The sequence below is a fragment of the Camponotus floridanus genome, unplaced genomic scaffold (genome assembly GCF_003227725.1).
Source record: "Camponotus floridanus strain SB8 unplaced genomic scaffold, Cflo_v7.5 scaffold52, whole genome shotgun sequence".
Taxonomy (NCBI): domain Eukaryota; kingdom Metazoa; phylum Arthropoda; class Insecta; order Hymenoptera; family Formicidae; genus Camponotus; species Camponotus floridanus.
The window spans coordinates 551,662-577,107 of record NW_020229681.1 but is presented as its reverse complement, the minus strand read 5'-3'; the positions used below and the strand labels follow the sequence as shown (position 1 = coordinate 577,107).

Here is a 25,446-nt window from a genome sequence, read left to right as displayed (position 1 = left end):
CACGGATATAATGTTACGACACTTTTCTTCGATTATAAATACTTTAACAATTTGACAAATTTTGAGTTAATCTTTCTGATAGCAGAAATTAGATTTTTTACTTTCTCATTGGATTTTTAATTTTATTGATATAGTTATATGTGTTTACAATTATACAACTTTGATCGAAATATTAGTGGAAAATCATTTTCGATACAAATACATTAGAGAGAATTTTGATAGATTTTGTCATCTGTAAAATGGTAACATGTAATAAATATTGCTCGTTTGAATATTAATAATGATATATATATATATATATATATATATATATATATATACATACAATATATATATTATATATATGACTTATGCATACATATCAATTTTCCCGCAAGAGAGTAAAAATTCCTGAGAGGATCTATTAAACTAGGTCACATATTAGTCAATAACGTGAATTTTCCGCAAAAAAAAATTACGAAAATATATTACACTTTATCACATTTTATTTCATTGCATTTTATTTTTGCTCATATAATTGTAAATAACGTATAAATAGACAAAATATCAAGAATTTTATACTTCTATTTTATTTCTTATAACTCAATTTATAATATATGTATTAAATATCAAGAGAAAATATAATATTCCTTTCATAAACAAAATATTAATTCTGCTCGCATCATAAATAAAACAGCAATAATTCTATCTCGATTTTTATAAAATATTATTATTATAGACAAAAGAGAATTTCTCATTAATGCGTTTTATTAATAATATAATAAGATTCTCTTTGTATACAAAAGGAATAAATTTGAATCTAACAGGTTCACGTTTAAACCAATTCACATTGATATAAGTCAGAGCAGTACACAAGCTATATAAACTTAAAGCAATAGAACACTAGAATTGATGAAATCAGTCGTACTGCACACGCAGCATGTTGATGCACCACACAAGTAATGCAATACACAAGTTCCTTCCATGGTTTATCTACGAGCATTCGATCATTCGCTCAGTAAGGCAATGTAAGATAAATAAACCCGATCTCATCAAGACACCCGAAGAAAAATAGAAATGACTTCCGCTTTTTATGAGCATGACGACGCGGGTTGAAATAAGTCATAAAATGTTTTGTTAGAATCGCGATTATCATAATAATCGTGTCTCTCTTAAGACATTCTGCCCACTCGGCTTTTCTGCTCTTGACGTGTATATTTCGTTCTAAAGTCGCTCTATTTCTCAAGAGGCATATATCACATAAATATTTCATCTTTTTTTATGTAAGTATCAAAATTATGTTTGTCTTTCTCCAAGAAAAATATATATTCCGTAAGTCTCATACATATGTACGTGTTTTGACAATATTTTGACAGAAACGTGATAATGAATTTATTACTCGATATAGTATTCTTAACAATCTTATATGTAATATCAAAGTATGATATCGAAGTGATGTCAAGAATCATTTTTATTAAAGTTAACAAACACATTTTTACATTCGTAAAGTTTCAAATCTATTTTACTAATTGCCAAGACCGGGATTTCTAGTTAATTGCTACAATGGCGATTTGCCAATGAACGATTAAATCGTACGAGGCTAGAAATATTCTACTCACCGATGGTCGTGTAAATTGTGCCACAGTAGAACACGGCATTCCAGAATGTCCACACTTTCTGACCGCGGTCCGTCAAGCCTCGTTTGAAAAACTCATACAGATCATTTTCGTATTCCATTAGTTCGTTTGCCGCTTGTCCTCTCCAACGACTTATGTCTGATGCCAATTCCGAATTATTGCAAAATCCCCGGATTATCTCTAGCATGTCGTTTCTATAATCAAATAAAAGACACTAAGATGACTTAGGTTAAGAGCTTCATTCGATTTTAATGCATTTTACACATGTGTTGTAATACTTAAAATTATTATATATTTTAAAGTTTAGAGAGAACCACAAAAAATAATATAAGAATACAAATTAGCAAATGTTTCACATTTAGGTTTTTTATAAAAAAATTGTGTACATGTTTAATATTAATTAAACTAAATATTTGTTATATATTTTCTCTTTATCTTATTTAGTACTTATTACGATATGTTTAACAAATTATTTTGTAGAAACGTATGGTCGCTAGTTTTATTGAATATAAATTTAATAATCAATAAGTTATCTTCTTTATGTGTATAAATTATTTGATTGTTTGATAGCCACTTTATTTAATTTGCAGTAAAATCTTTAAAAAAGATTTAGCATGAAAATCTCGTGAACAAATTGTTCTTCCATATTGTGATACGTGTCGCGTTATCTCCACATTTTCATAATCCATGATATATATTTTGTCTATTTCCATTAAAATCAGGTGGAAATTTTCTTTTAATATATAAAACCGTCACACAGAAAGAGACAGACTAATATTAATTAAAATGTCTGGATTAAATTGATATCCAATAAATAAGGCACATCTGGTGAATAACAAAGAATTTCCAATCTAACATAATAGGGCTTTATTGTTAATGAGAAGATTAAATCTCAACCATTCCTTGATTCCCAGAGTTAATTTTAGGAAAAGCTTCCCATAAATCTATTTTTCTTCAAATAAGGAGACACAAAAGATACGCATGCTATATAATTAAGTAATGCTATATAATATAGTAATATTACAGAATAATTATAGTAATATTACAGAATTATTATAATAATCCTAATTGATATTCTCTCCCTCATACAAATACGCTTTACATTATTTTTGATTGAATTTAGGTCACAGGGTGCAAATTAATATTTATTTCTGTCACGCGATCATAACAAAGTATCTTTATTGCTTAAATCTTTACTGTAATTTTTCTAACTAGAAATAAACAATGACAATCTTGACCCTGACTTTTATAGAAGACAATCTCTTTCTTTATCTTAGTTCTGATACTGTACACACATAAATGTACAATTGCTGAATATCTCTGCCCATGCTACACACAATCTTATTATTCCTATCACGCAAGGTGAATTTCTTATAGATAAGCTGTCGACTTTTCGCGGTCGATCTGGCCTTCATATCAAAGTCGTGATCGATTTTAGAAAAAGAAAATTACAGAGAAAATCATTTCATGGGCAAAGAAAAGCGCGAGATAGGATCTAACGTGATAAGACATCAGGGCGATACAACATAAAAGTATGTCATATTTATTATTTCGTGACAAGTGAAATCGATAATAGAAAAATTAATAGTTTTCACAGAGAATACATACGTTCATATTTTTCACAAAAAATGAAACAATAAATTTGATTAACAATTAATTTATTTGATTTGATTTATCAAATTATAAACAAAATAGGTCAGATGAATGTATTGATTTTATTATTGAAAAATAATAATTTTAATTTACAAAATCAATTCAGAAAAGTGACAAAAAGATTTTGTGGGATATAAAAATTATATAACAGTGTTAAAACGAGAATCTCACAGCAGTTTTGCAAATAATGTTATACGATCGGCCGCGAAATCCAATATTGGTTTGCATGGTAAACGATTGTTATACGGAACAGATGTGGAGCTGCTAACAGGGATCAGGAATAACATTATCGACAAGAGAGATTGAACTGAAACCACAGCAACTGTCTCGCTCACTTTGGCATGTTACGTGACCAATGAGGATCAGATTAAAATTTCCGCACATAATTAACTACCGGATATCACAGCGCGGAAAGTACCTAGCCCAATGTATCGTTAGCACGTGTTGAATGGCATCTTTTTGAGAAAGAATCACTTGACTTGTTTAATTATTCCGCATTTTACAGGATTTTTAATAATCTCTCTGAATACGAGGTCTAGTGCACCCTTTGATCGCATCTTATAATTATATTTTAATAAAGAAGCAAATAATAAAGCTCGTAGTCCATAGAAATCTTGAAAACTCTTTATTACATCATGATCATAATTAATTTTAGCACTAGTATTCAGACTCTTTCATTAGAAATAATATATCTTGTATTAAATTAAGAAAAATAGATTGATAGATGCTTTATTGTTGATTTTTAAGCCAATGCTATTAAACGCGATTTATCGTATTTTATTGAATTTCTTGACGTTGGAGGATTACGAATTTTATTCTAGATTATTATTTATCTTATTTATTCTAATATTCTACATATTTATTTTTATTTCAATTCTACTTTACCTCTTTTTCCGGATATCGAAGCGACCAGACTCCTCGTTTGTGCCTTCAACCGTCACGAAAATCATCGCTCCAGCGATGCTATATAGAAATACGATAACGACTAAAAAAATATGCGTAAACCATCTTTTGCTCCAAGAACTAACCTGCACAGAACGTTTATTATCAGATACATTACAATTAAAAAAATAATAATACAGTGCTTATACATATCAAATTAATATATCAAATTACGAACATAATGAGAAACATTTCAACAGTTCAATGCTAATTTTTACCTTCTCGATAAATCTTAAAAAATATTCATAATTATATTCGATATCGATACTAGTAAAAAAAAATATTTTACGTTCGATTTCTCAGTTTTACCTTCTCATAAAGCCAAACGACGCTCTTCTCCCCTACGCTGAGTCCGGATTTGGTCAAACCCTTGATCCCCTTGAAGACGAACGCGCTGGCCCGGTTGGTGTAGATCATCTGCGGTTGACCGGAAACCGGCGTCATGGGCATCGGTGTCACGTAACCCATACCGGTTGGTGGCTGCGAATAATATTGTCCCGGAATCGGTAGTATGATCTTTGGCCTGGGCGGCATTTTTCGTACTCGCGGCGAGCTCGACATCTTTGTGGCGGGTTTACGTGGCGGTGCTTTATGATTCTCAATCTTCGACGTGCAAATGATACATTTAAACACTTAAACGTGTCTTATAATTTGCAATGATTTTCTACAAGCAATTCTCTCTAGTCAACTAATCACCCTCGAGATCGAGAGGGAATCACGAGGAGAAATAGTCGTTTGACATTCTCCGAGAATGAATATCCGAGAAACGCATTGATCTTCCGGTTGCATTTAAGTTCGCTCTTCGATTTAATCTGTGACGTCTGTAAGGAACATGAATATGTGCTGTGGCTCGATTCTCTGCATATCGCGATCTACGCGATTAGATAAGGATCTTGAAGTGTTAACGTCATGTCACTCAACAAACGCGATCACACTACTTGCACGACACATACATTTATTAAACATATTAATGACTCGTATCACTTTGTCCTCTTTTAGTCCCGTTCGTTATTTCATAGATCTACGAATTTTATTTGAGAGCATGTATAAATAGTCGGAAGAATGTTGGCAAGCTTTTAGAGCAGAATTCTATGAGAAAGATTGATCTCGTAAAGAGGCCGTATAATAATCGCTATGTTTTTCACCAAAATTTACGAATGATATTATTCGCGATTTTCTACAATAATGATACAAAGAGTTATTAATATAGTCATAAAAACTATGATTCGCTTGAAATATTAAATATAATAAAAAAAAAAAACCTTTCGAAAATCAATATCGAACATAATGAGTCAATCGCCGTAATAAACTTTTATTAAAAAGCTTGCTCTTTATTTCTGAACTATATTGACAATGAGATATTCTCGCAAAGTTTCTACATTTCATGTATGAAATATACATATATTCTTGAATTAGAAAAAATATTCAATAAATTACAATAAAAATCTAATATAATACTATATGCATAAGATGTTAATTAAAATTAAGAAAATGTTAAATTAATTTTCTTAAAAGAATACTTAAAAAAATACAGATTTGAATGTTCAAAAAAATATCATTATAAGTATATTCGACAGATATCTTTTCTAATACATAACTTGGTATTCGCAAAAAAATATTATTTTCAAATTAATCAACGCGCGAACGATAATCATCAAGAAGCATGCCAATTGTAGGTATTCATTGATCTTGACCGCGGCAGGTATTTCTCTTGTGATCTCGAATTTGCACTCTCTTATTCGCGCGAATCCTGTTTCTATCTAAAATTATTCGGATTCGGACGACATTAGTTATAAGGTCGACGACCTCGGACGGAATTCTAGCAATAGATAATAGGAGTTTGTGCGAACCACTCGGTATAACAGATGATGGGAGAGTGCATTCTACAATTGCACAATCGCATTTTATTATAATTACACAATGTTATACAATTTTAATTAAAAAAGTATATAACATACGTGATACAGAAATATGTAAAGCGAGAAGACACTATGTGATTACAACTAAAGCAATATTCTATATATATACTTTGACATTTAAAACATCGAAAGCATTGAATAACATAAACGATAATATGTGCGATATCACGTACAGAATATCGGCAATGAATGTCACATAGAGAAATATTCTGTCACATGGAAAATCCTTTCTGACATTTACATTTTAATGCTCAAGGCTAATTCATATGAATATTTATGTTTTTATTGTATAAATAAAAGTCATATATAGAAATTTAATATAATTTTGAAAAATTCGAATTTGTCGTTTCTTTAATCGGAATTAGCAATATTATTAAATTAAAAAAAAAACTTATTTTTCTGATTTTAGTTTTACTACAGATTGAAATATATACAAGATATGTGCACCTCAAAAAATTTTTTCCTCTATGTATAAAAATATTCACAAAATATTTTACAAAGAATTAATATTTTTAGTATAAGCAAAATAATTATACGCTACTAACATAATAGCTGAATAATTACGCTAGACTAGCGTGATGATATAAAGGCAAAACGCGTGATAATTATTCTCGTAATTTATAATTTTAAATTTTCGTAAAAAAGGTGCAATTGCGATACATAGTAAATCAAATATATAAAATCTCACATTTGACTTATCGACAGAATCGTCATAAAAGATACTGCATCCGTGAAAGCGATCTTTCACCCCTTTTGAGACCAATCGACTGTTGCTGTCGATTTATCACCAACCAGCGGCGAGCACATAAACCTCGTTTCTTTTCTTAATGATGCAAGTCGATCCTGTCTTCTCTATTTTCTCCTTTTCCACTAAGACAGATTTTTCGATACAATATTTTCAAGATAGTCTGCTACAGAAAATGCATTAGATTAATCATGTAACTTTTTCACTAAATAGATAAATGCACTTTTCTCGCGACAATTTTCACACATTTAAATACGTTACACACAATTTTCACTCAAAAATTTACGTATACTATCAATTTGCTCTCTCACAATATTCTTATATATATTTAGTTTATTTATTTGAAGTATTATTTTAATTTATACTTCAGCATATATTTTATTCTATATATTTTCTACCTCCTTACTTTTGATAAAATTCTATTTTCACACTTTCAATATATCAAAATAATTATTTTCTTCCCTCCGCATAATCGAGTCATTCACGAGGAACGGGAAAAAATTACTGAGGGAAGCTCTCGTCACGATATTTGCTTCGACGAGAAAGATGTCTCTTCCCACTTTCTCAACATATAGCTATTTTTTTCGATTTCCTTCGGCAATTCACGCCTTCGTTAATAATTTGATGCCGATCGAAGGGCAAAGAAAATATTCCCTCTCTCTTCGCGCAATCTTTTTTCCATAGCATTCGAAAGGAAAAAGTCGCCTACGTGAAAAAAAGTAGATGTCTTCAATTATTCATTCCTGAGAGTTGCGTGATCCGGAAGTGATGCAATGACGATTTAATAACGTGTCATCCTGATATCGGCGGCGCTCAAGATTTTCCAAAGTTTCCAAGATCGTTCCTTTTGACACACACTTTCTTATATCTGAATCTCAATAATGCTATTATTCTTTAATACCTCATCACGATATATTCTAAAGTATAATCTATAGTTTGTCGTCGTGTTTTTTTATTTAATTCGTTTAAACTTTGATTATCGGAAATTATAAGACACGATAATGCATTCGAATAACTTTTTTTCCGATAATATAGGAGCAAATGCTGCTTGCAGATATTAACGTTAACATCTCCTACGTCCCTTCGACGGCAGCGTCGCGACGCCAACTGAGGAGCATATTCGATGCCGGAACTCGGGTCGCTTTGAAACCGGCGCTACCGACCACAGGGCCGTAACTGCAATATATATTTATATATTGCTCGAATATATATATATATAAAACTCGAAAATAATGTATTAACTGCGAAATTTTTTCAAATTCCTGTCTTTAGTTACCCTATTAATTAATTAATATTTTTGCAAATAAATTATAACTCCTTTACTGGTAATACTAAAAAATTTGACGTATGCAAAACTTTTAAATGTGTAAGCAAGAATTTCATAATATAATTTGACGTGATATTTTTATATAAGAAAATTTCTTGGTGTTATAAATGCACGAGTATTAAATTAATTAGGGAAATTTGCGATACGGAGTTGATCGAATTCTTTTGAAGATGGAATACTTTTGTATATAAATGAATACAAAAAGGAATTTACATTTTACATATTACATTTACATTTTACGTACATTTTATCGTTCTTCTTATACACCATTATATCGATTTCAGTTCGCCTTTTGTTCGAATGATTCTCACACAATACAAGCAATTCTATATCAGTCAGAATATTTCGCCAGCATATTTCGTTCAAATATAAAAAAAATATTACTTTATTTTTTGTGCAGTTAATTAATATTTTAATTGAATGCAAAGAACACATCATCCTCGCCTCTTCATATTTATTCTGAAATATGAAAAACGTTCCCCGATCACATAGAGTAGAAAAATATTACGTAGAAAAACATTATCTTTTTATCTTTGAAAAAGAATAACAAATAAACTAAAGAATAGACCAGAAGTAATAACCGCAATTCATACACAAATTGCATCTTTAATTATACTCCAATCTAATTATTAATAATATTCTATAACTATTATAGAACAAACTAAATACATAAGATGAAAGTAATATATTATTTAATATTTTATCAAACTGTTGACTTGTTATATTATTTAATGCTTTATCAAACAATTGACTTATTCATTACATTTTCAATAAAAATCTTTTTGATAATGTATGTAAAATTACGTGAATAATATAATAACAGCAAATCAGCAAGTTCGCAATTTAGTGACAACAATGTACGTCGCGTTTTAATTCAGCTTTTGTTTCGTTTCTAAATAAAATGGTAGCCTTGCGGTGTGATGAATTGATCAAATCGCTTTACTCGGTTTCTCACGTTTCTCATGCTAAAGCGGTTTTTTGTACTATTATTACGCAATTATATATGCGTATGTATAAAACAGATATATATACAAATTATGAAGAAAGTTATTTTTTTTTGTTATAAATTTTTCTATAAATTTATGTCATTATTTTTATAATAAAAAAAGCATCAAACATTTAAAATTTTTTGAATTACTTAATATTAAATTTTACATTTATATATTAATATACAATTATTATAAATTTGTTAATTACTTAATATATCGAAACAATTATTCTTAAGCGAATAACTTTTATTTTACGCGTTTTGTGTGTTTTGATGATGTTTTATTAAAAATTACTGTCGTCGAAAAATTGATAAAATTAATTATTCTATCGAAACTATAAAGATATTGAGAAAAGAATAAATTAAAAATAATTTTTTTAGATTTCGAGATGATAGCTGAGTAGTGAAAAAATTGAAAATATATAACTTCAAGATATACAATTTCCGCATAATTTGCGAGGCATTTAATTTGTGGAAACTTGACTATATTAAATTCATGCTTAGATTTATATTTAATTGATTGCTGTATCTTTTTATGTAATTAATAAAATTATAGCAAATCTTATCCGTAATATCGTTCGATATAAAACAACTGTTCAAAATGAATCATAATCACTATCGAACTTGTGCCATCATTTATATTCGTGGAAATAATCATCGTAAGATTAACACGAATACTAGTAATACAACTTCAAGGATATATATCTCAGAAAATCGAGATGAAAATCGGACCAGAAAAAGTGACTCATCGAGTGATTTACGATGATCAATGTCATTTCAGAGAAAAAGCTAACGATGAAATTTTATTTTTGGAAATAAATGAATGATTCACACATGAAAAGCGAAATAAAAAGGCGCTTTTATATTTTCTTAGGACTAATAAATGACGTTAATTTAAGAGGAAAGAATAATTTCGTCTTGGAAAATAACGAGTCTAATTCATGAGTGTCATTCAATTATATGTATCTTTCACTGAATGTATGATATTCATGTATAATATTCATGTAAGAGACTAAAAATGAATATCAAATGTTTATTCTATAAAAAACTGACATATCTTTTATCGAATTCAACGTAACAATGGATGCAGTCAAATAAAAAAATTGAATTTGGCAAATGCATTTCACATCATTCTTTTCCGCACGTTTCCAAATCCATTAAAATCATCAATACGCAGAATAGATATTCAAGAACACCTCACTTTAATTTCTGATCGGGAAGCTAAAATTAATTTATTATAAGATTCTAAAATTAGAGTGTCATAATATTATATTTAAATTAAATAAAAATATGCACGCATATATATATATATATATATATATATATATATATATATATTTATTTATCTTCCTTATATAACATCTTAAAATAGAATTGATATGAATTTATATTTCACATTTACATATTCACAAATTTTTATAACAGAATGTCGCTTTTTTCTCATAAGAGACGATGCTTTTTTTTAGTACTTTATAAAATTTCATCGAGAATGTGCGCTAATTTTGTGCTGCCGTTTCACAATTTTCATCTCCGACATTTCCTAAGAAAGACACTTTTTTTTCTTAAAAAGAAAATTTTATTCTGTTATATTTTTACGAGGTCGCGTATCCAAGAGATTTGTTGTTGAAAAATAATACAAACTAGGAAATAAACACTCTGTATTACTAATCATCTGTAGTAATAAATTTATAGTCAGCCTGCAGAATTTATAGTTTATAGTAATAGATGTAAATTATAGTGTGCGAAATTATTTTAATTTATCACGTGGAGAAAAAATTAAAATATATAAAAAAAAATAAATAAAAATATGCAAAAAAACATCGAACACGAACTTTTTCTTTTTAATATTGAAAACTCAATTGAGAAATAAGGATAAATGCAAATGTATATTTATTACATATAATGCTTTGAATACTACCATCAACAAGTATAAACAATATATGCACTCAGATGCATATCTCCGTTTCATTTATTTCGAAGTAGAAATGTAAAACTATAGTCAGACAGACGTAGATATTTGTGGCATGTATACCATGCTTTTTCTACTTCTTCTACATTTCTGAAAGGAGCGATATATATATTATTGCTTTCACATTCTAATGTTTTTTTAGACTCGCCATGATGTGCGATAAATAAGTTACAAAGAACTACATACAACGTATATACATAAATAATAAACAAATTCTTTGTCAATTCTGCTTACAAATTATGATGTATTATTATATTATATTATATATTATAAAATGTAAGCTATTTTAATTCATTTAAAAAATTTCTTTTAAATTTAATTTTTTTAAAAAATTTTATGAGAATAATTCTGATGTGCTATTTTATTTAAATAATTTTTTCTACGTACAAAATGTTACAAATCTTTTTGGACATTTCGTAGATTTTTTGTAAAAATTTTAACAAGAATAAAAATAATCTCTGACTCTTTTTCGACTTGGCGACATACAAGCACAAAGGGTTGGGACTCGAAATAACGAGTGATTCAAAAAATATGCGACGCGAAGGCGCAGAGGATCGGAACGTTTATTTATAAATGCATATTCTTTTCAATGCCGATTAACTATATTTATTCCAGAATCCAAAGAGCAATCGCTAAATTTATGATATTTATACATTTAAATAAGCATATCTTAACTTTTGGAATTTGTATCGCGTTTTATTTCATTCTCGAGATTTAAGAAACAAAAGGTGAACCGCGCGAAAAGTGTGCTTAAAATAACCGCTCCCAAAATCATCAACATCAGCAAAAAGAGAAAAAAGGAAATGTCGTCGTCTTCGTGATAAAAATAACGCAAGTTTTGCAGAATATGAATCGGTTATAGTTTTCAATTATAAAAAAAGATATTATATTATTACAGAATATTCTAAAGCTATCTTCATATTTGAAAGATTTGTTTGTAAAAAATTTCACTTGTTTTCATGTATAAATAACGAACTATAATAATATGACACTGTAATTAAATATATTCAAAATTAAATAATTAAAATATGAGAATATAAAATAAATATAAAAATAATTTTTTATTAAATTAATAAAAATATTTTAAACTTAATTAAATCCATAATATACTCTATTAAGATAATCCTTTATTCAGGCGTAAAATTAAAAAATAAAATTAATATTATTATTAAATTTTTAAATATTACTATTTATTAAATAAATCTTTTAATTAATCTTTTTTCGAGAAAAGAAATTAAAAATTAATAAATTGTAATTTGTAATTATTTATAATTATTATTATAATATATATAATATTAATAATATTAATTTTATTTTTTAATTTTACGTCTGAATAAAGAATTATCTTAATAGAAAATATTATGGATTTAATTGAGTTATATATATTTAAAAATATTTAAAAATATTTATAAAAAAAGAAATGTAAAAATAAAAAAGATGATTAAATTAATTTATTATAAAATATATATTTAACAAATAAAAAATTAAAAATAAAGAAATAAAAGAAAATTAAAAAGTTTATATTTAGAGAATATATAACCTCCTAAAATATTTATAAACTTATTTATTTAAAAAAGAAAGTAAAAGTATACAGAAATAAGAAAAATAAGTGAAATAAATATTTATTTATGGATTTTTAATTTGAAAAGAGAAAAACAAAATTTATTTATTTGCAGATTTAGTAGATTTTAAGGATATAAAGGGATCGAATTTTTAAATATATTTATATTATAAAAAATGACTAATTAAAAACAATTCTTACATATAATTGCAGTATTATTGCATAAATGATAACATTAAACAATAATAATGAATTGTAGTAATGAGAATAGCAACAATGATAGTAATCTAATTATATATGAAAATAAAATTTAATAAGATTACTTATATATAAAAAATAAATCTATAAATAAATAAATAAATAATCTACAAATAAATAATATATAAAAATATATAAAATATAATATATAAAAATAATAAATAAATAATAATATCTATAAATAATAAATAAATATATAAAAAACAAATAATCTCTCTTTTTATATATCAATTCTTTTTATATATCAATTCTTTTATAATAAAGAAAGAATAGTAATAATAAAAACATTCGATTTCAATGAAGATACACAGAATTACCTGTATGCTAAAAAAGAACATAATATAAGAAAATATAAAACGATCTGAATAAACATTAATTACTGTACCTAATTATATGAATATTGGCTCCATCTATTATTGAATTTTACAATTACTTGCAACTAAAACTTGAGGTTTCGATTCACCTCGGCAGTCATTGGCTATGTTCAATTTGCCGCTATACAAGCGCCAAAATTAAAAGCGCTTGGTTGACCAATCAGAATAAGAAAACCTTTGCTCTTTGTCTCGATCAATCAATTAAACGCTTCCAAACACTTGCTCTTAATTAAATATAGCCAATAATAAAAAAGTATAATAAAATGACTTGAAACGAATCACAAAAAATGAGCTTTTACAATCTGATTTACCAAATCATCAAAATTTACCAAGACAAAGTAAGACAACAATTCTTTGAACAGAAAGAGATGAAATCGTAAATGTAGAAAGTATAAAAGGGGCAAACCTGATCAAGATACGAACACCTTTTACGAAGATGAAAGAGATTCGCTCGCATTAGAGCCGGAAATTTCGCACCGCTTTTAATTCTTCTTTCTTCTCTCTCCCTCTCTTTTTTTTCTTCCGAATACATACTTGTCTCGCTCTACGCGCACCAGGGACAAGGAACCGTAACGCGCGGCGCCGAGAAGGAAACGAAGGAAAGACGCTCTCCGTGAACGTAGGCCTTTAACGCTCGGCGACCAATCGGCGCTCGCGTCACGGCGCGCCGATTGGTCGCCGCGTCGCCGCGCGCGCCGATTGGCCGCTCGCCGTCGAGGGTCTTCGCGTTCACGGAGCGTCTCCTCTCCGGGCTCCCAGTCTCCTCGTCGGCCGCGCCGCGCGTTTACGAGCGCACACAGCGTCGCTGCGCGACCTTGGCGGGAGCAACGGCTGCGCTAACGGTAGGCGCCCGCAAACGCTTCGGAAAAAGGCAGTCTCGACGGGGAGAGGGGAGGGGAGAAGGAGGGAGGGAACAGGACAGCGCGCTTTCCGTGTCGCCCATTGTTGTCCTCGTCGCGCGTGTAATGGCCACCGCGAACATTTGTTAACGCGTCGTACGCACGCTACGTCGCATCGCGCCCCGGCCTAGCCCGTGCCACGGATAAACACCAGGAGTCGCGTCCGGCACGCGTATAACGCCGTTCGCGGCAGTTTTACGCACCGCCGTCGGCGAAACGGACAGAGAGAGCGAGCGAGCGAGCGAGAGAGGAAGCGGGACAGAGAGGGCGAAGGGGAGCGACAGAGAGAAAACGAGAGACGTGCATACTCAACGGCGGAGGAGCGGCGGCAACCGCGCGCTTCGTACCTACAGTCGCCGCAACCGCCACCGCGCCGCTCTACGCAGCCGACCATGATTTGCGCGGGCCAACGCTGCTGCTTGACAAGCGTGTGATTACGAGAGGTGATTATTCGCGCGCGCTTCGACCGCGTGCCGAAGCGTTGCGAGCGCGCCCAGCGCTTAACCAGCCGAGCCGAGCCGAGCCGAGCCAAGCCAAGCCAAGCCGAGTTGAGTCGAGTCGAGTCGAGTCGAGCGGAGCCAAGCCGAGCGGAGCCAAGCCAAGCCAAGCCGAGCCGAGCTGGACGACTAGGCGGGAGTTCGGGGAACCGAACGGAGGTGCGAGCGATCGGACGCGGATCCCGGTCGTAGAGTCTCTCCAGTTGCCGAGAACGCCATTGATTTCTCGGAGCGCGGGCCGATCGCGCTCCTCGCAAGCGACGAGAGCGTCGCGCGCGCGACACAACACGAGGGGAAGAACACCCACCTTCCCCCCTCCCCTCCCGCCATCTATGCGCCTCGGTTCTCTTGCTCCGTAGATGTTGTACGCGAGTCGAGTGTGCACGAGCCGAGAGCCACGCGCGAGATCGTCGTCTTCCTCGGGGTGAGCCACGCGGCCTTTCGCGTCGTCGCCGTCATGGCAACTGGAGGATCATCGGTTACCGCACGGCAGCCGGACTTTTAACCCCGCGGCTCGTCGGACTATCGCACGTGAGTATGTTTATCACTCGTGTCGGACACGGTGCAGCTCCCGTTTTCGCGCGCTCGTCAAACACGGTTCGCTTCTCTCGATTTACTCTCCACCCTCTCTCGTCTTCTTCGCATCGCACTTCCCCGCTGCGTCCATCGCGCCAGAGCCGCGTCCCTCCTTTATCACCCTTGGCGTGGCTTTGATCAGGGGGTTCGTCCGTCCTCGCTTAGGGTAGAATCTCTCCCTAGTTGCTTTCTCGCATACCTTGCACGTTCACGTTGCTTGTTCTAAGACGATAGTTTACAACGACTGCCTATTGATTGTGCAGGGTCAAAGGCAATACATCAATGGCCCTAGAATCAAATGGCAACAACGTGGTGTGGTTGAACACAACCCGTCCTGATCAAATACAGCAGGTATGCGTCGCGTGCGAGGCAAATTAATGACAAGCGAGGAAGCGTGTATGTTTGCGAGCAATGACCGAGTGCTGGTTTATCGTCGATTTTTACGACTATTCATACGACTTGCACTCGAGACTCGTGTTTGAGATATTGCGAATATAAAGCTTATAGTAATATAATTTCTTTTTTATTTTTTTAGCTTCGATATCAAAATATTGTCTGACGAGTTATTCTAAACCAACAGAGTCAACCGATCGAGCAGCCATTGAAGTGTTCTATGTTTACTCAAACGGAGCAGACTAACAGTTTTACTCAGACAGAGCAGAGCAATTCGAGTTACGGAGATCAGAGACAGGTTTGTTTGTTTCTTTTATTTATTTAATGAATAAAATGTATAATAGAGAAATAGACTTGTTCTTTTCTCTCTTTGATTAATCGTGTCAATTTTTCTCTTGTACAGCAGCAAACAGCAATGTTTGACCCGCAGCAGATCCAGCAGCAGCAAGCTGCTGCACAGGGCCAACAGTCGCAGCAGCAGCAGTCCCAGCAGATGTATGTCACGGATAAGAAGGAAGACAAGTCGCAGCAGCAACAACAATCCACTACTTCCGAGTTCCCTTCCTCCTTCTACTACAACGTCAACATGCTGCAGAAGGTTCAAACAAACGCGGTGAGCACAATCAGTGCAATCGCCGACGACAAGGGTTGTTATCGTTTCGATGTGCAACCTGTTGGTTATAACACATTACTGAATCAGATGAGCATTGCCGCTGCCACCAATGCGACCTTCAAGTGTGAGATTTGCGGGTTGGTCTTTGGCCATGTGAGCCTGCTGCAACATCACAAACGGATTCACAACTCGACGCCCAACAGCAATCTGCCGCAACAGCCACAGCAGATTGTGGTACAAGGACCGACAACAGTGACTGTTGCTACCACACCAGAAAGACCATACACCTGTGACACTTGTGGAGCGTGTTTTGCATTACCGGGAGAATTAAAAAGTCACAAAACAAACATGCATCAGAAACCTAAGGTGCAACTCTGTGAAGATTGTGGCAGTGAGGACCCATGCGAACATCATCCAACTAAAGTTAAAAAGAGTATGTCTTTTGCAATTATTTTCAATCATAACCAGTGTTGGTCTCACAGTGATATCATTGATTTCAATGGCATTGCAATGGTAAAGGATTTAATCGACAATATCTTCGTTAATATTGTTAAAAATTTTATTATTACAAGTATAATGCATTACAAGTATAATTTATGCCGCACGGGTCCTAGAATACAATTATTCGTGGACTTTGCTTTAGTTGTAATGCAAATTGTTGCCACTGCGATATCACCTACAGTCGGATATGCGAATCTTTTCAACATAAAAATAGAAACATGAATTCGTTTGTGTAGCTATCAAACCTGGTCATCATCCTGTGAAACGGAGGGGTGTTACCAGTGTCACCAAATGTCACAAGTGCAATGGCACTGGAATTATTTTTATTGGTGAGTATCAGTTCTTTCAACTTTCGACTGTTGATTAGATTTCATTTGATACCGCTGATAGGCCGGATAAAGATGTTGCTGATAAAACGCGGCGTTATTTTTCTTTTAAATTTTTGAACTTAGATTCAAATTTTTATATTTTTAACAATATTGATACAAGCATATTGTTACAAACTATGCTCGTTATTGTATCTGTATTAGCAACATCTTGTTTAAATTTTTGCTCATCCTTTTCCATCCATACGTTTCATTATTATCATGATCGTACATCGGATGATGTATGGTAGGTAAACACGACGAAAAACTAGATTCCGGAATCAGTTCCCTCGCAAAGTGTGGCGGCTGCAAGGCTACAGGCCGCATCGTCATAGGAAGTAAGTCGGATATAATTATCGTCAACACACACAGTATGGGATCTATTTTGATTAATATGTCTCAGTAATATTGTCTTTCTTGGATACTGATAGTTTAAATTTTCCGCGATATATTCAATATTTGCATATCGGATTTATTGATATTTGAATCAGCGCACTCTGGCACCTTTATGATTTATAGAAAAATATTCAATTACATTGTACATAAGAAACATATTGAAATTAATTTATAATATGGATTTAAAAAGTTCATCAAATCTCAAACTTAACATTTAAGAAATATTAATTTAAATCAATCCAAATATCTTTTTATTAGACATGTTTATTAAAAATACTCGAGAAAACTTTTGAGCATTTTCAATAAACATATCACAGAAATGAGAGAGAATGGTTTATTGGTGAAATTGGTCTAAATTAATATTTTCTAAGCATCGAGTCTGTGATGTTTATTTTTCTTAAATATTACTTTACTTTTTCTTGCATGTATATTTTTGTAGATGGAAAATATACTATTCCCTTTCTTTTTTATTTTATTATTTTTTAATTTTTATTTAATATTGCTATGACAGATTTCAAACTGGTTGTGATCTTTTTATTTTTTATTTTTTATTTATTTTTTTTAGTAGAACTGTTGACATCTAAATTTAAGGACGATGACACAGAATAAAATCCCCTAAGGGACAGTTTTATAAATTTATATTACATTGTAACGTTTTCCATATATGCGATAAGCTATACTATTAAATTTCCGTTCAGTCGTTTACAATTCTTTGAATTCTTTCGCGATATGGCCCATTAGAGATCATTTTTCACAGACGCGTGATGGAAACAAAGCTACAAGTTTCATATCGCTTATGGCGTTCAGATTTTCTTATAGCACTAACTTTTACAATAGTCTGCATGATCGAATTATTTCACACATCAATTGTTACATTTAATTATTTCATTTTGTGATTTCACATTTCATATATATATATATTCCTTTTTTGAATGTATAAGAAAAAATAAATATTATAGTACCATAAACAAATCTCGCATCGCGTAGATTGATAGATTTTTCACAAATAAACTTCGAGCTTATCACTTTTTTGTAGAACTGGCCCTTTGAGGAAAACTAAAGTCTTGTCTATATTTTCAATTTCAGGTGGCAAGCAAAACAGTCAGAATCAGGCAGAGAAACCATTTCACTGTAACGTTTGTGATGGTACATTTTCTCGATATTCTTCGCTCTGGTCCCACAAGAGACTTCATTCAGGAGACAAGCCATTTAAATGTGAAGTTTGTGGTTTAGCATTTGCAAAGGGTAAGTAAATAAAGAATTGTATAAACCGCAAATAATAATGAAGTATACTCGTTTTTACGTGTAATGACTGATCAGCTTATATAAGCTTATTTTATGACGGAAATTATTATTGCGTTTCTTTTTTTTCTGCCAGCTGCCTATTTGAAAAATCACGGGCGAGTTCATACTGGTGAGAAGCCGTTCAAGTGTAGTGTATGTGGCATGCAATTTTCACAAAGCCCACATTTAAAGAATCATGAGCGAATTCATTCCGGTGAACGACCGTATCAGTGCGAGGTTTGCGAGAAGACATTCGCCAGACACTCGACACTTTGGAATCATAGAAGAATCCATACTGGCGAAAAGCCATACAGGTGTAACATTTGCGGTTCTGCTTTCAATCAAGCCACGCACCTCAAGAATCACGCTAAAGTTCATACCGGCGAAAAGCCACATAGGTAATATCGCGTTCGAATTTCTTAGATTGAATATTTTGTTTATATTTTCAATTGCATAAGAAATTTTTTGTTCTCTCAGGTGTGATATATGCGAAATCGGTTTTTCCGATCGTTTCGCACTCAAACGTCACCGTGCAATTCACGAAAAGTACGGTCAGACGGCGCGAAATCAGAACGCTAATAATCCGGCTAACGCACAGCAAGCTAACGCAAGTAGTCAACAACAACAGCCGCAGCAGCAGCAACAGCCGCAGCAGGCGCAACAAGGCCAAGTCGTGGTTGTGAATGCGACTACTCCCGTCACCGTCAGCCAAGGGCAAGGCCAAGTGATGCTCGATGAGGTCTACAAGTGTCAGGTGGCCTTCCCAGAGCCTAAATGATTCAGCTAGAGAATACCTTTCAGGAGCTGGTAAAGAGGTTAACTTTTCTAATCTTTTTTTTTTAAAAGGATATTATCTTGAAAAAAGGCGAAATCTATGAATGTATGATATTGAAGATAAATGTGTGGACTATGTCCTAAAAGAATCAGGTGAGTCCAGCATGAGTGATCGAGCAGTGCGTCTCTTTTTTCTCGCGTGCGATGACTCAAATTCTATGGAAGAATATTTGGTTACATTTTTATCCGTATCTATGTCCAAACTACTGATAGTAGTTTGGACATAGATATGTATAAAAATTTAAAAAAAAAAGGAAAAAAATGGACAAAAAAGACTCTGCGACATTGCGCGAGTGAATGTTTCGTGGAATGTGTCCTCGGAAGAGTTTGGCTCGTAATATAACGGACAATTCCCCAACCGCCAAGATCAACGAAGTCTCTTTGTGAAGTAATAGAGAAATACGTCTACCTTTATATTTTGTCTTTCGGAAAGGTGGAAGAATAATTGAATCGCGCGGTATATTTCATATATATTAGTTTTTTAAAAACGAAACGGGAAATATAATTGTATAATCGTATTATTCTTTCTTATGTGTGTAATAATCGTTGATTTTTCCTTAAGAACAAAATTGCTAGACATTTTGCCAACATTTCATAATTCCGTGAATGGCATTGTGCAATAGTTTTGACAAATTTTACGATTAGATCGATAACAAAATGTACTTTTGAATAATTGTAACAACAAAGAATTGCGGCGGCGTGTATTTCGGCGATAAAAAGCGCAAGTATGAGGTATTAGGTTCTTTTTTTCAGTAAATCAGAAATACAATTTCAAATGAAAGGAAAAAAATTGCCCGTACCTTTCAATGCTCAAACCTCGGCCCTTCTGATTTTCAGGTGATATCAATGTAAAGACAAATTATTTTTACGCGTTATTTCAATGTAAAATTGTATTTAAAGATTTTAGTATTGGAATTTTCATACATTTTCAATCGCAAAAATTTATCTGACAAGTATGAACGCGAAAATGGATTTGCGAATAGAGAATTTTCATCGGCGCTTAATTGCGGATAGCGTGGAACGGAACGACATCGCGATCTGTGCGAGCCTTCTTCCGTCCAGTCATTCGGGATCAGAAAGCATCGCATTACCGAGATGATGATAACAACGACCATGATAACAGCGGCGAAAGAGTAGTGCGGCACATACCTATATAACTCGCTGGAGCTGCAATAATAATAGTAAATATCGACGGGCAGACTAATCCGTTTTATAATTTTAAGAGGCCGCGAACTATATGAATATATTAGTTAATGAATAGTTACTAGTTTGTAACGAATAGTAGCTGAGCTAGGATATTATCTATATATATATATATATATAAAAATATAAAAATATATATATACATTAATTTTTATATCCCCACTTGTTAAAGCGATCCCGCACCGTCGCTACTTTTTAAGTATCAAGGATCACCAAACGAATAGATTGTACATTGATAGCTCCATACATTCATGATTGGCAACTTGTGTGCTATAAAGTACAGTCGCAATATATGTATATCGTTTTCAAAGCTGTTATTTGGATCCTCTCGAGAGCATCGATAGATGATTCTTCTTGCAATTGTTTCGCGAACATTACTTTTTTTATTGTCATTCTTGCATCTTTATTTGCAAACTTACTAACTCACCAAGATATTATTAGCGGGAAGGGATACTATGCACCATCTTCCTTGATTTTAGAAAAGATTTTATAACGCATCGTAAAGAAAATAAACACAAGCGGCTTGAAGATTTCTCAAAAGATAATTTTTTTTATACAAGATTACATTTTCGTGGAGTATTATGATAGACATGTCATTAAGTCTATGTGATTGTCAATAAACTCGCTGCTCGAATTTTGTACAGAATTCGAAATTGAGAATATTTCTGTTTTATTAATTAATTTGTAAAATAAAGATATACAATTACATAATTTTACTTTTATATAATTATAATACCTGTTACAGTATTTTTTCAATTAGATTAGAAACTTATGCTCTAAATTTCCTATCTTTGTTTTCAGTTTATCAGAATTAGAATAGAGCTATTTAAGCCTTGACTTATGAGTCAGCAATTAATTTATCATCACTATGTATTACACCTTCATTTACAAGATTTTCACATTATAGGAAAAACGATAAATAATTATGTTATAACGCATAAGTTGTAGTATGTCGAAGACTAGAGAGAAAGTGTGATGATATATGCGCTCAAAAACTGGTTTAGTCACAGATTAAATTATCTAACAATAAGTTAAAAATATGAATCATAGTCAGCACATAATGCAGCATCGTAAGATTTACTGCGAAATGGCATATTTTGTTCTCTCTTCTATATTATGAAAAAAAAGAAAAATTTCCCATTTCAAGAATTGATCTTTAATTGATATATAAAATATCGCGACGATAAAATATCGATATCAAAATAAAGATCATCTTTGAAATTTTTTTCAAGATTTTGTACATATTTGTGATAATTTTCCTTTTTTTTCTTAATATTATTGATAGAGAGAACTCATCCTAAATAGTTTTATTAAAGCAGGAACGTCACTCTTCAGTATTCTGTATATTCGCTAGAGTAAGCGCAATCGTTTCACACATAAACAGTATTGTTACAATTGTTGAACTTTTTTTTAGGAGGATATACAGTAATAAACGAACGAACAGCGAGAACATCAAAAATCAGATTTATCTAATTTGATATAATCTTCTTCTAATTTGATATAATTTGATATAATCTTCTAAAATGTTAATAACGAATATTCGTATTCGTTATTAAAATTCCGAAACTTTTCGTTCGTTCGTTCGTTGCGTACTAACTTTTTCATGAATGATTTATGACTCACAGATAATAATATATATCGAGAGAGGGTCACATTGAAACGGCTTTCATATACTTCACAATCATCTTTTTGCATTATTTTTTAAAGGGAAATATCCGCAATCATCGTACAATAGACATTTAATTCTTAATTCTTAAATTTATTATAGAGATAATTTTTCGAAATATCTTAAATTTTCATGATTCTTCATTATCCGACTCTTTGATGATAGAATATTTTTTACTTTTTTGTATATAACAGTTAATTGAACAATTTATCTCGACAATTGACATCATAAATGCCTAACTACATATTTTACTTTGTATATCACACATATAAATTAATAGAAATCTTCTATATTTTTAATGCTCTTAAATGAATTTTGGAAATTTTCCCTCTCATATAAGAATATACATATATCTGTAACATTATGTACACATGCACATAGAGACACATAATACATTAATTACTTATGCGAATGAAGAATTTTTTTCATATACTTTTATTGTGTTATAGAGTCAAGGATTTTTGATTATGATCAATCTTTGAATACAATTATGTCTTTGTCTATTCATAAATAGACATAATAAGAGTATAAAAAATGCTATTACAAAATATTTCAAAAATTGAATAGGAAGACTAATTTATTGATAAAAAAAGATATATAAAAGACTAATAAGAATGTGGTCATAACGATCGATAGCGATAATACAAATTATCCCCTCGTGCAACACGACACGTTTTCAATTAATATTCCACATAAAAAACGTATTTTTGGGAAAAATCTCTATTTTGATTACCTTACTATCTCTATCAAAACTGTGATCCGATGGTCAAATTTGCGGTAGCACACAATAATAAGCGTCCTCGTCAAAACTTGAGACAAATATACTAGAACTGTTCACGAGCGAATACTTTGCGTTAACGTAAACGCGAGCACTTTTTCCGAAAATGCTTTTGTATACTTATACCTATGTCTCAAAAAAAAAAAACTAACCGAGAAGAATTGTAGAAATCGAGTAATACCAGAGCGAAGTGTACGAATATAATTACGAATTGTTAGTAATTCTAAGTAGTTTGTCGAGAATTGCTGCAGGGGATACAGGCCGTGCTATATATTTCGAAGTTATTATTATTTTACTATACCATACACATCGTGTAAAGATATTTTTTATAAACGAGAATATTTTTTCCAATAATGTATTTCTAATTCGCCAAATTACCAATTGTAGCTGCCAAATAATTTAGTTAAAGCAAGATAGAAGAGAGATGACTTTTGATGGTGTGTCCCGCAGCAATTCCATGTATTCCGAGATAATATTTCTTAGGCAAAGAACTTAGAGCTTCCGTTTGAATCAAAATTATCTGGAAGCGTCTTCCTTAATATCACGCGTATGTGTACTCTGGTTTCGCCAAGACTTTGCGATTTCACTGTACATATGTTTGTAAAGCAAGAAAGAAAAAAACCTCTACGTGCAGAGATTCTGGAAATATCTTTTTCCATTATTTTATTCGCTATTATCGTGCCCGTATATAATTTTAAGAATCTTCAAACGTAAACTTGCAATTGGACTTGTAATTTTGCGCTTTTACTGTAAGGGTCGAGGTTTCGGAGTGATGATTTTATGAAAGTTAAATTTTTTATTTGTCCGATAAAACTTGCGTTCCCGAAAAAAATACCTCGTACGCAAAGATATCCCCGAAATCCCTTCGAAAAGCATTCGACCCTTTTTTTCAGCACGAAACTTTTAAGGCCTGAAAATCAGATATGTTTTCTTGCGCGTATTGTAATTTTATATTTATGTAAAGTAACGAGAACGCATGTCTGCAATTCAAATTTATTTTATTTTCATTCCGTTTAAACGTTTATTATTTTTACCTAGCAGCACTTATCTGATTTGATTGATTTAATAATTAACAATGATAATTTAACGAGCATCATGTACGAATAAAAGAGGTCATGCAGATTAATTTGTCACGCCTCGCTGGATTAATTTATAATATATCTGTGAACAGTATAACGACGATCGTAGTGATTTTTGATAATAAAACACGTTCCTAATAAATTATCTGTTCTTTATATCGTATGATTAAGCGTAACGATTGTAAAGGCGATACCCGGATACTGAGTATTGTGGATATCGTTACCTGCTCTGAGCGACGAAATGTAAATTAGGATTAAATGGCCTCTCGTAAAACGTAAGGAAGATTAAAGACCCTTGGACAAATTTGCAATTTTTTAAGCTAATCTATAACGCATTATCGTGCGAATATGACATGTGGGCATAACGGTTATTCATTCCCCGAGAAACATTTTAATGATTTATTTGTTATTATGTAAAAAAAAAAGAATTGTCGCGCACGAGCAAAGTGGAAAAGAAACGAGCCGTTAGTTTGATTAATAGGATGCCATTATTACGACTACACGTCGGTATTCTTACGTTAACTACGAGAGTATATTGGAATATATCACGTGTCTTTCTCTTTTTTTAACCCGCGCCTAGAATCAATTTGACTATTTTGTATCATATAAGATGGTGATGTAGGAAAGAATGTATCTATAAAATGCGTTACTTTGATGTAAGTTAAATCATCCTCTCTCATTATATATATCGCGCTCTAGCTTTATTTTTTTGATTCAGCTATCATGAATTTTTTAATTCACGGATATCAGCGAAAAGAATCGTTTTATTAAGTTTTCTTTTCCATTAGTTGTTTTGCTTATTACGCATGCGAGTAACTCGATGTGAAACTCGATGAACTCTTGATTGTCCGAAATTAAGAGATGAGTAATTATAATAATGTAATATACATATATTATAATATTTTATGTGACTATAAGATAAATCTTTGTCTGCAATATATATTGATGAAATTTTATTTAAGAAAATGATATGAACTTAAAAGAATTAATTTTTATCAACTATTTTATTT

General features: G+C 32.2%; 2 protein-coding genes across 11 annotated transcripts; one reads left to right on the top strand and one right to left on the bottom strand.

Moving 5' to 3' along the window:
* Window positions 1-746: 746 nt before the first annotated feature.
* On the bottom strand, window positions 747-5,388 carry LOC105259494. The gene is made up of 4 exons (XM_020030076.2): window positions 4,521-5,388; window positions 4,155-4,297; window positions 1,599-1,810; window positions 747-972 (listed from the first exon to the last, which is right to left on the bottom strand). Exons 1-4 carry the CDS (start codon window positions 4,770-4,772, stop codon window positions 857-859), a joined length of 723 nt encoding a protein of 240 aa, XP_019885635.1. The 5' UTR covers window positions 4,773-5,388; the 3' UTR covers window positions 747-856.
* LOC105259495 (zinc finger protein 2 homolog) lies at window positions 1,155-21,581 on the top strand. Of its 10 annotated transcripts, none has more exons than XM_011271470.3 (9): window positions 1,155-1,262; window positions 15,588-15,675; window positions 15,905-16,015; window positions 16,124-16,763; window positions 17,068-17,160; window positions 17,448-17,534; window positions 18,679-18,837; window positions 18,971-19,274; window positions 19,354-21,581. In XM_011271470.3, coding segments are annotated over exons 1-9 (1,785 nt in total). In that variant the 5' UTR covers window positions 1,155-1,260; the 3' UTR covers window positions 19,655-21,581. The 10 variants fall into 10 exon arrangements, with proteins under 10 accessions (XP_011269772.1, XP_011269771.1, XP_011269777.1 ...); XM_011271469.3 differs by having other exon boundaries at window positions 1,156-1,262; window positions 16,121-16,763; window positions 19,354-21,580; XM_025412561.1 differs by lacking the exon at window positions 1,155-1,262 and adding an exon at window positions 3,131-3,148 and having other exon boundaries at window positions 16,121-16,763; window positions 19,354-21,580.
* The last annotated feature ends 3,865 nt before the right edge of the window (window positions 21,582-25,446 follow it).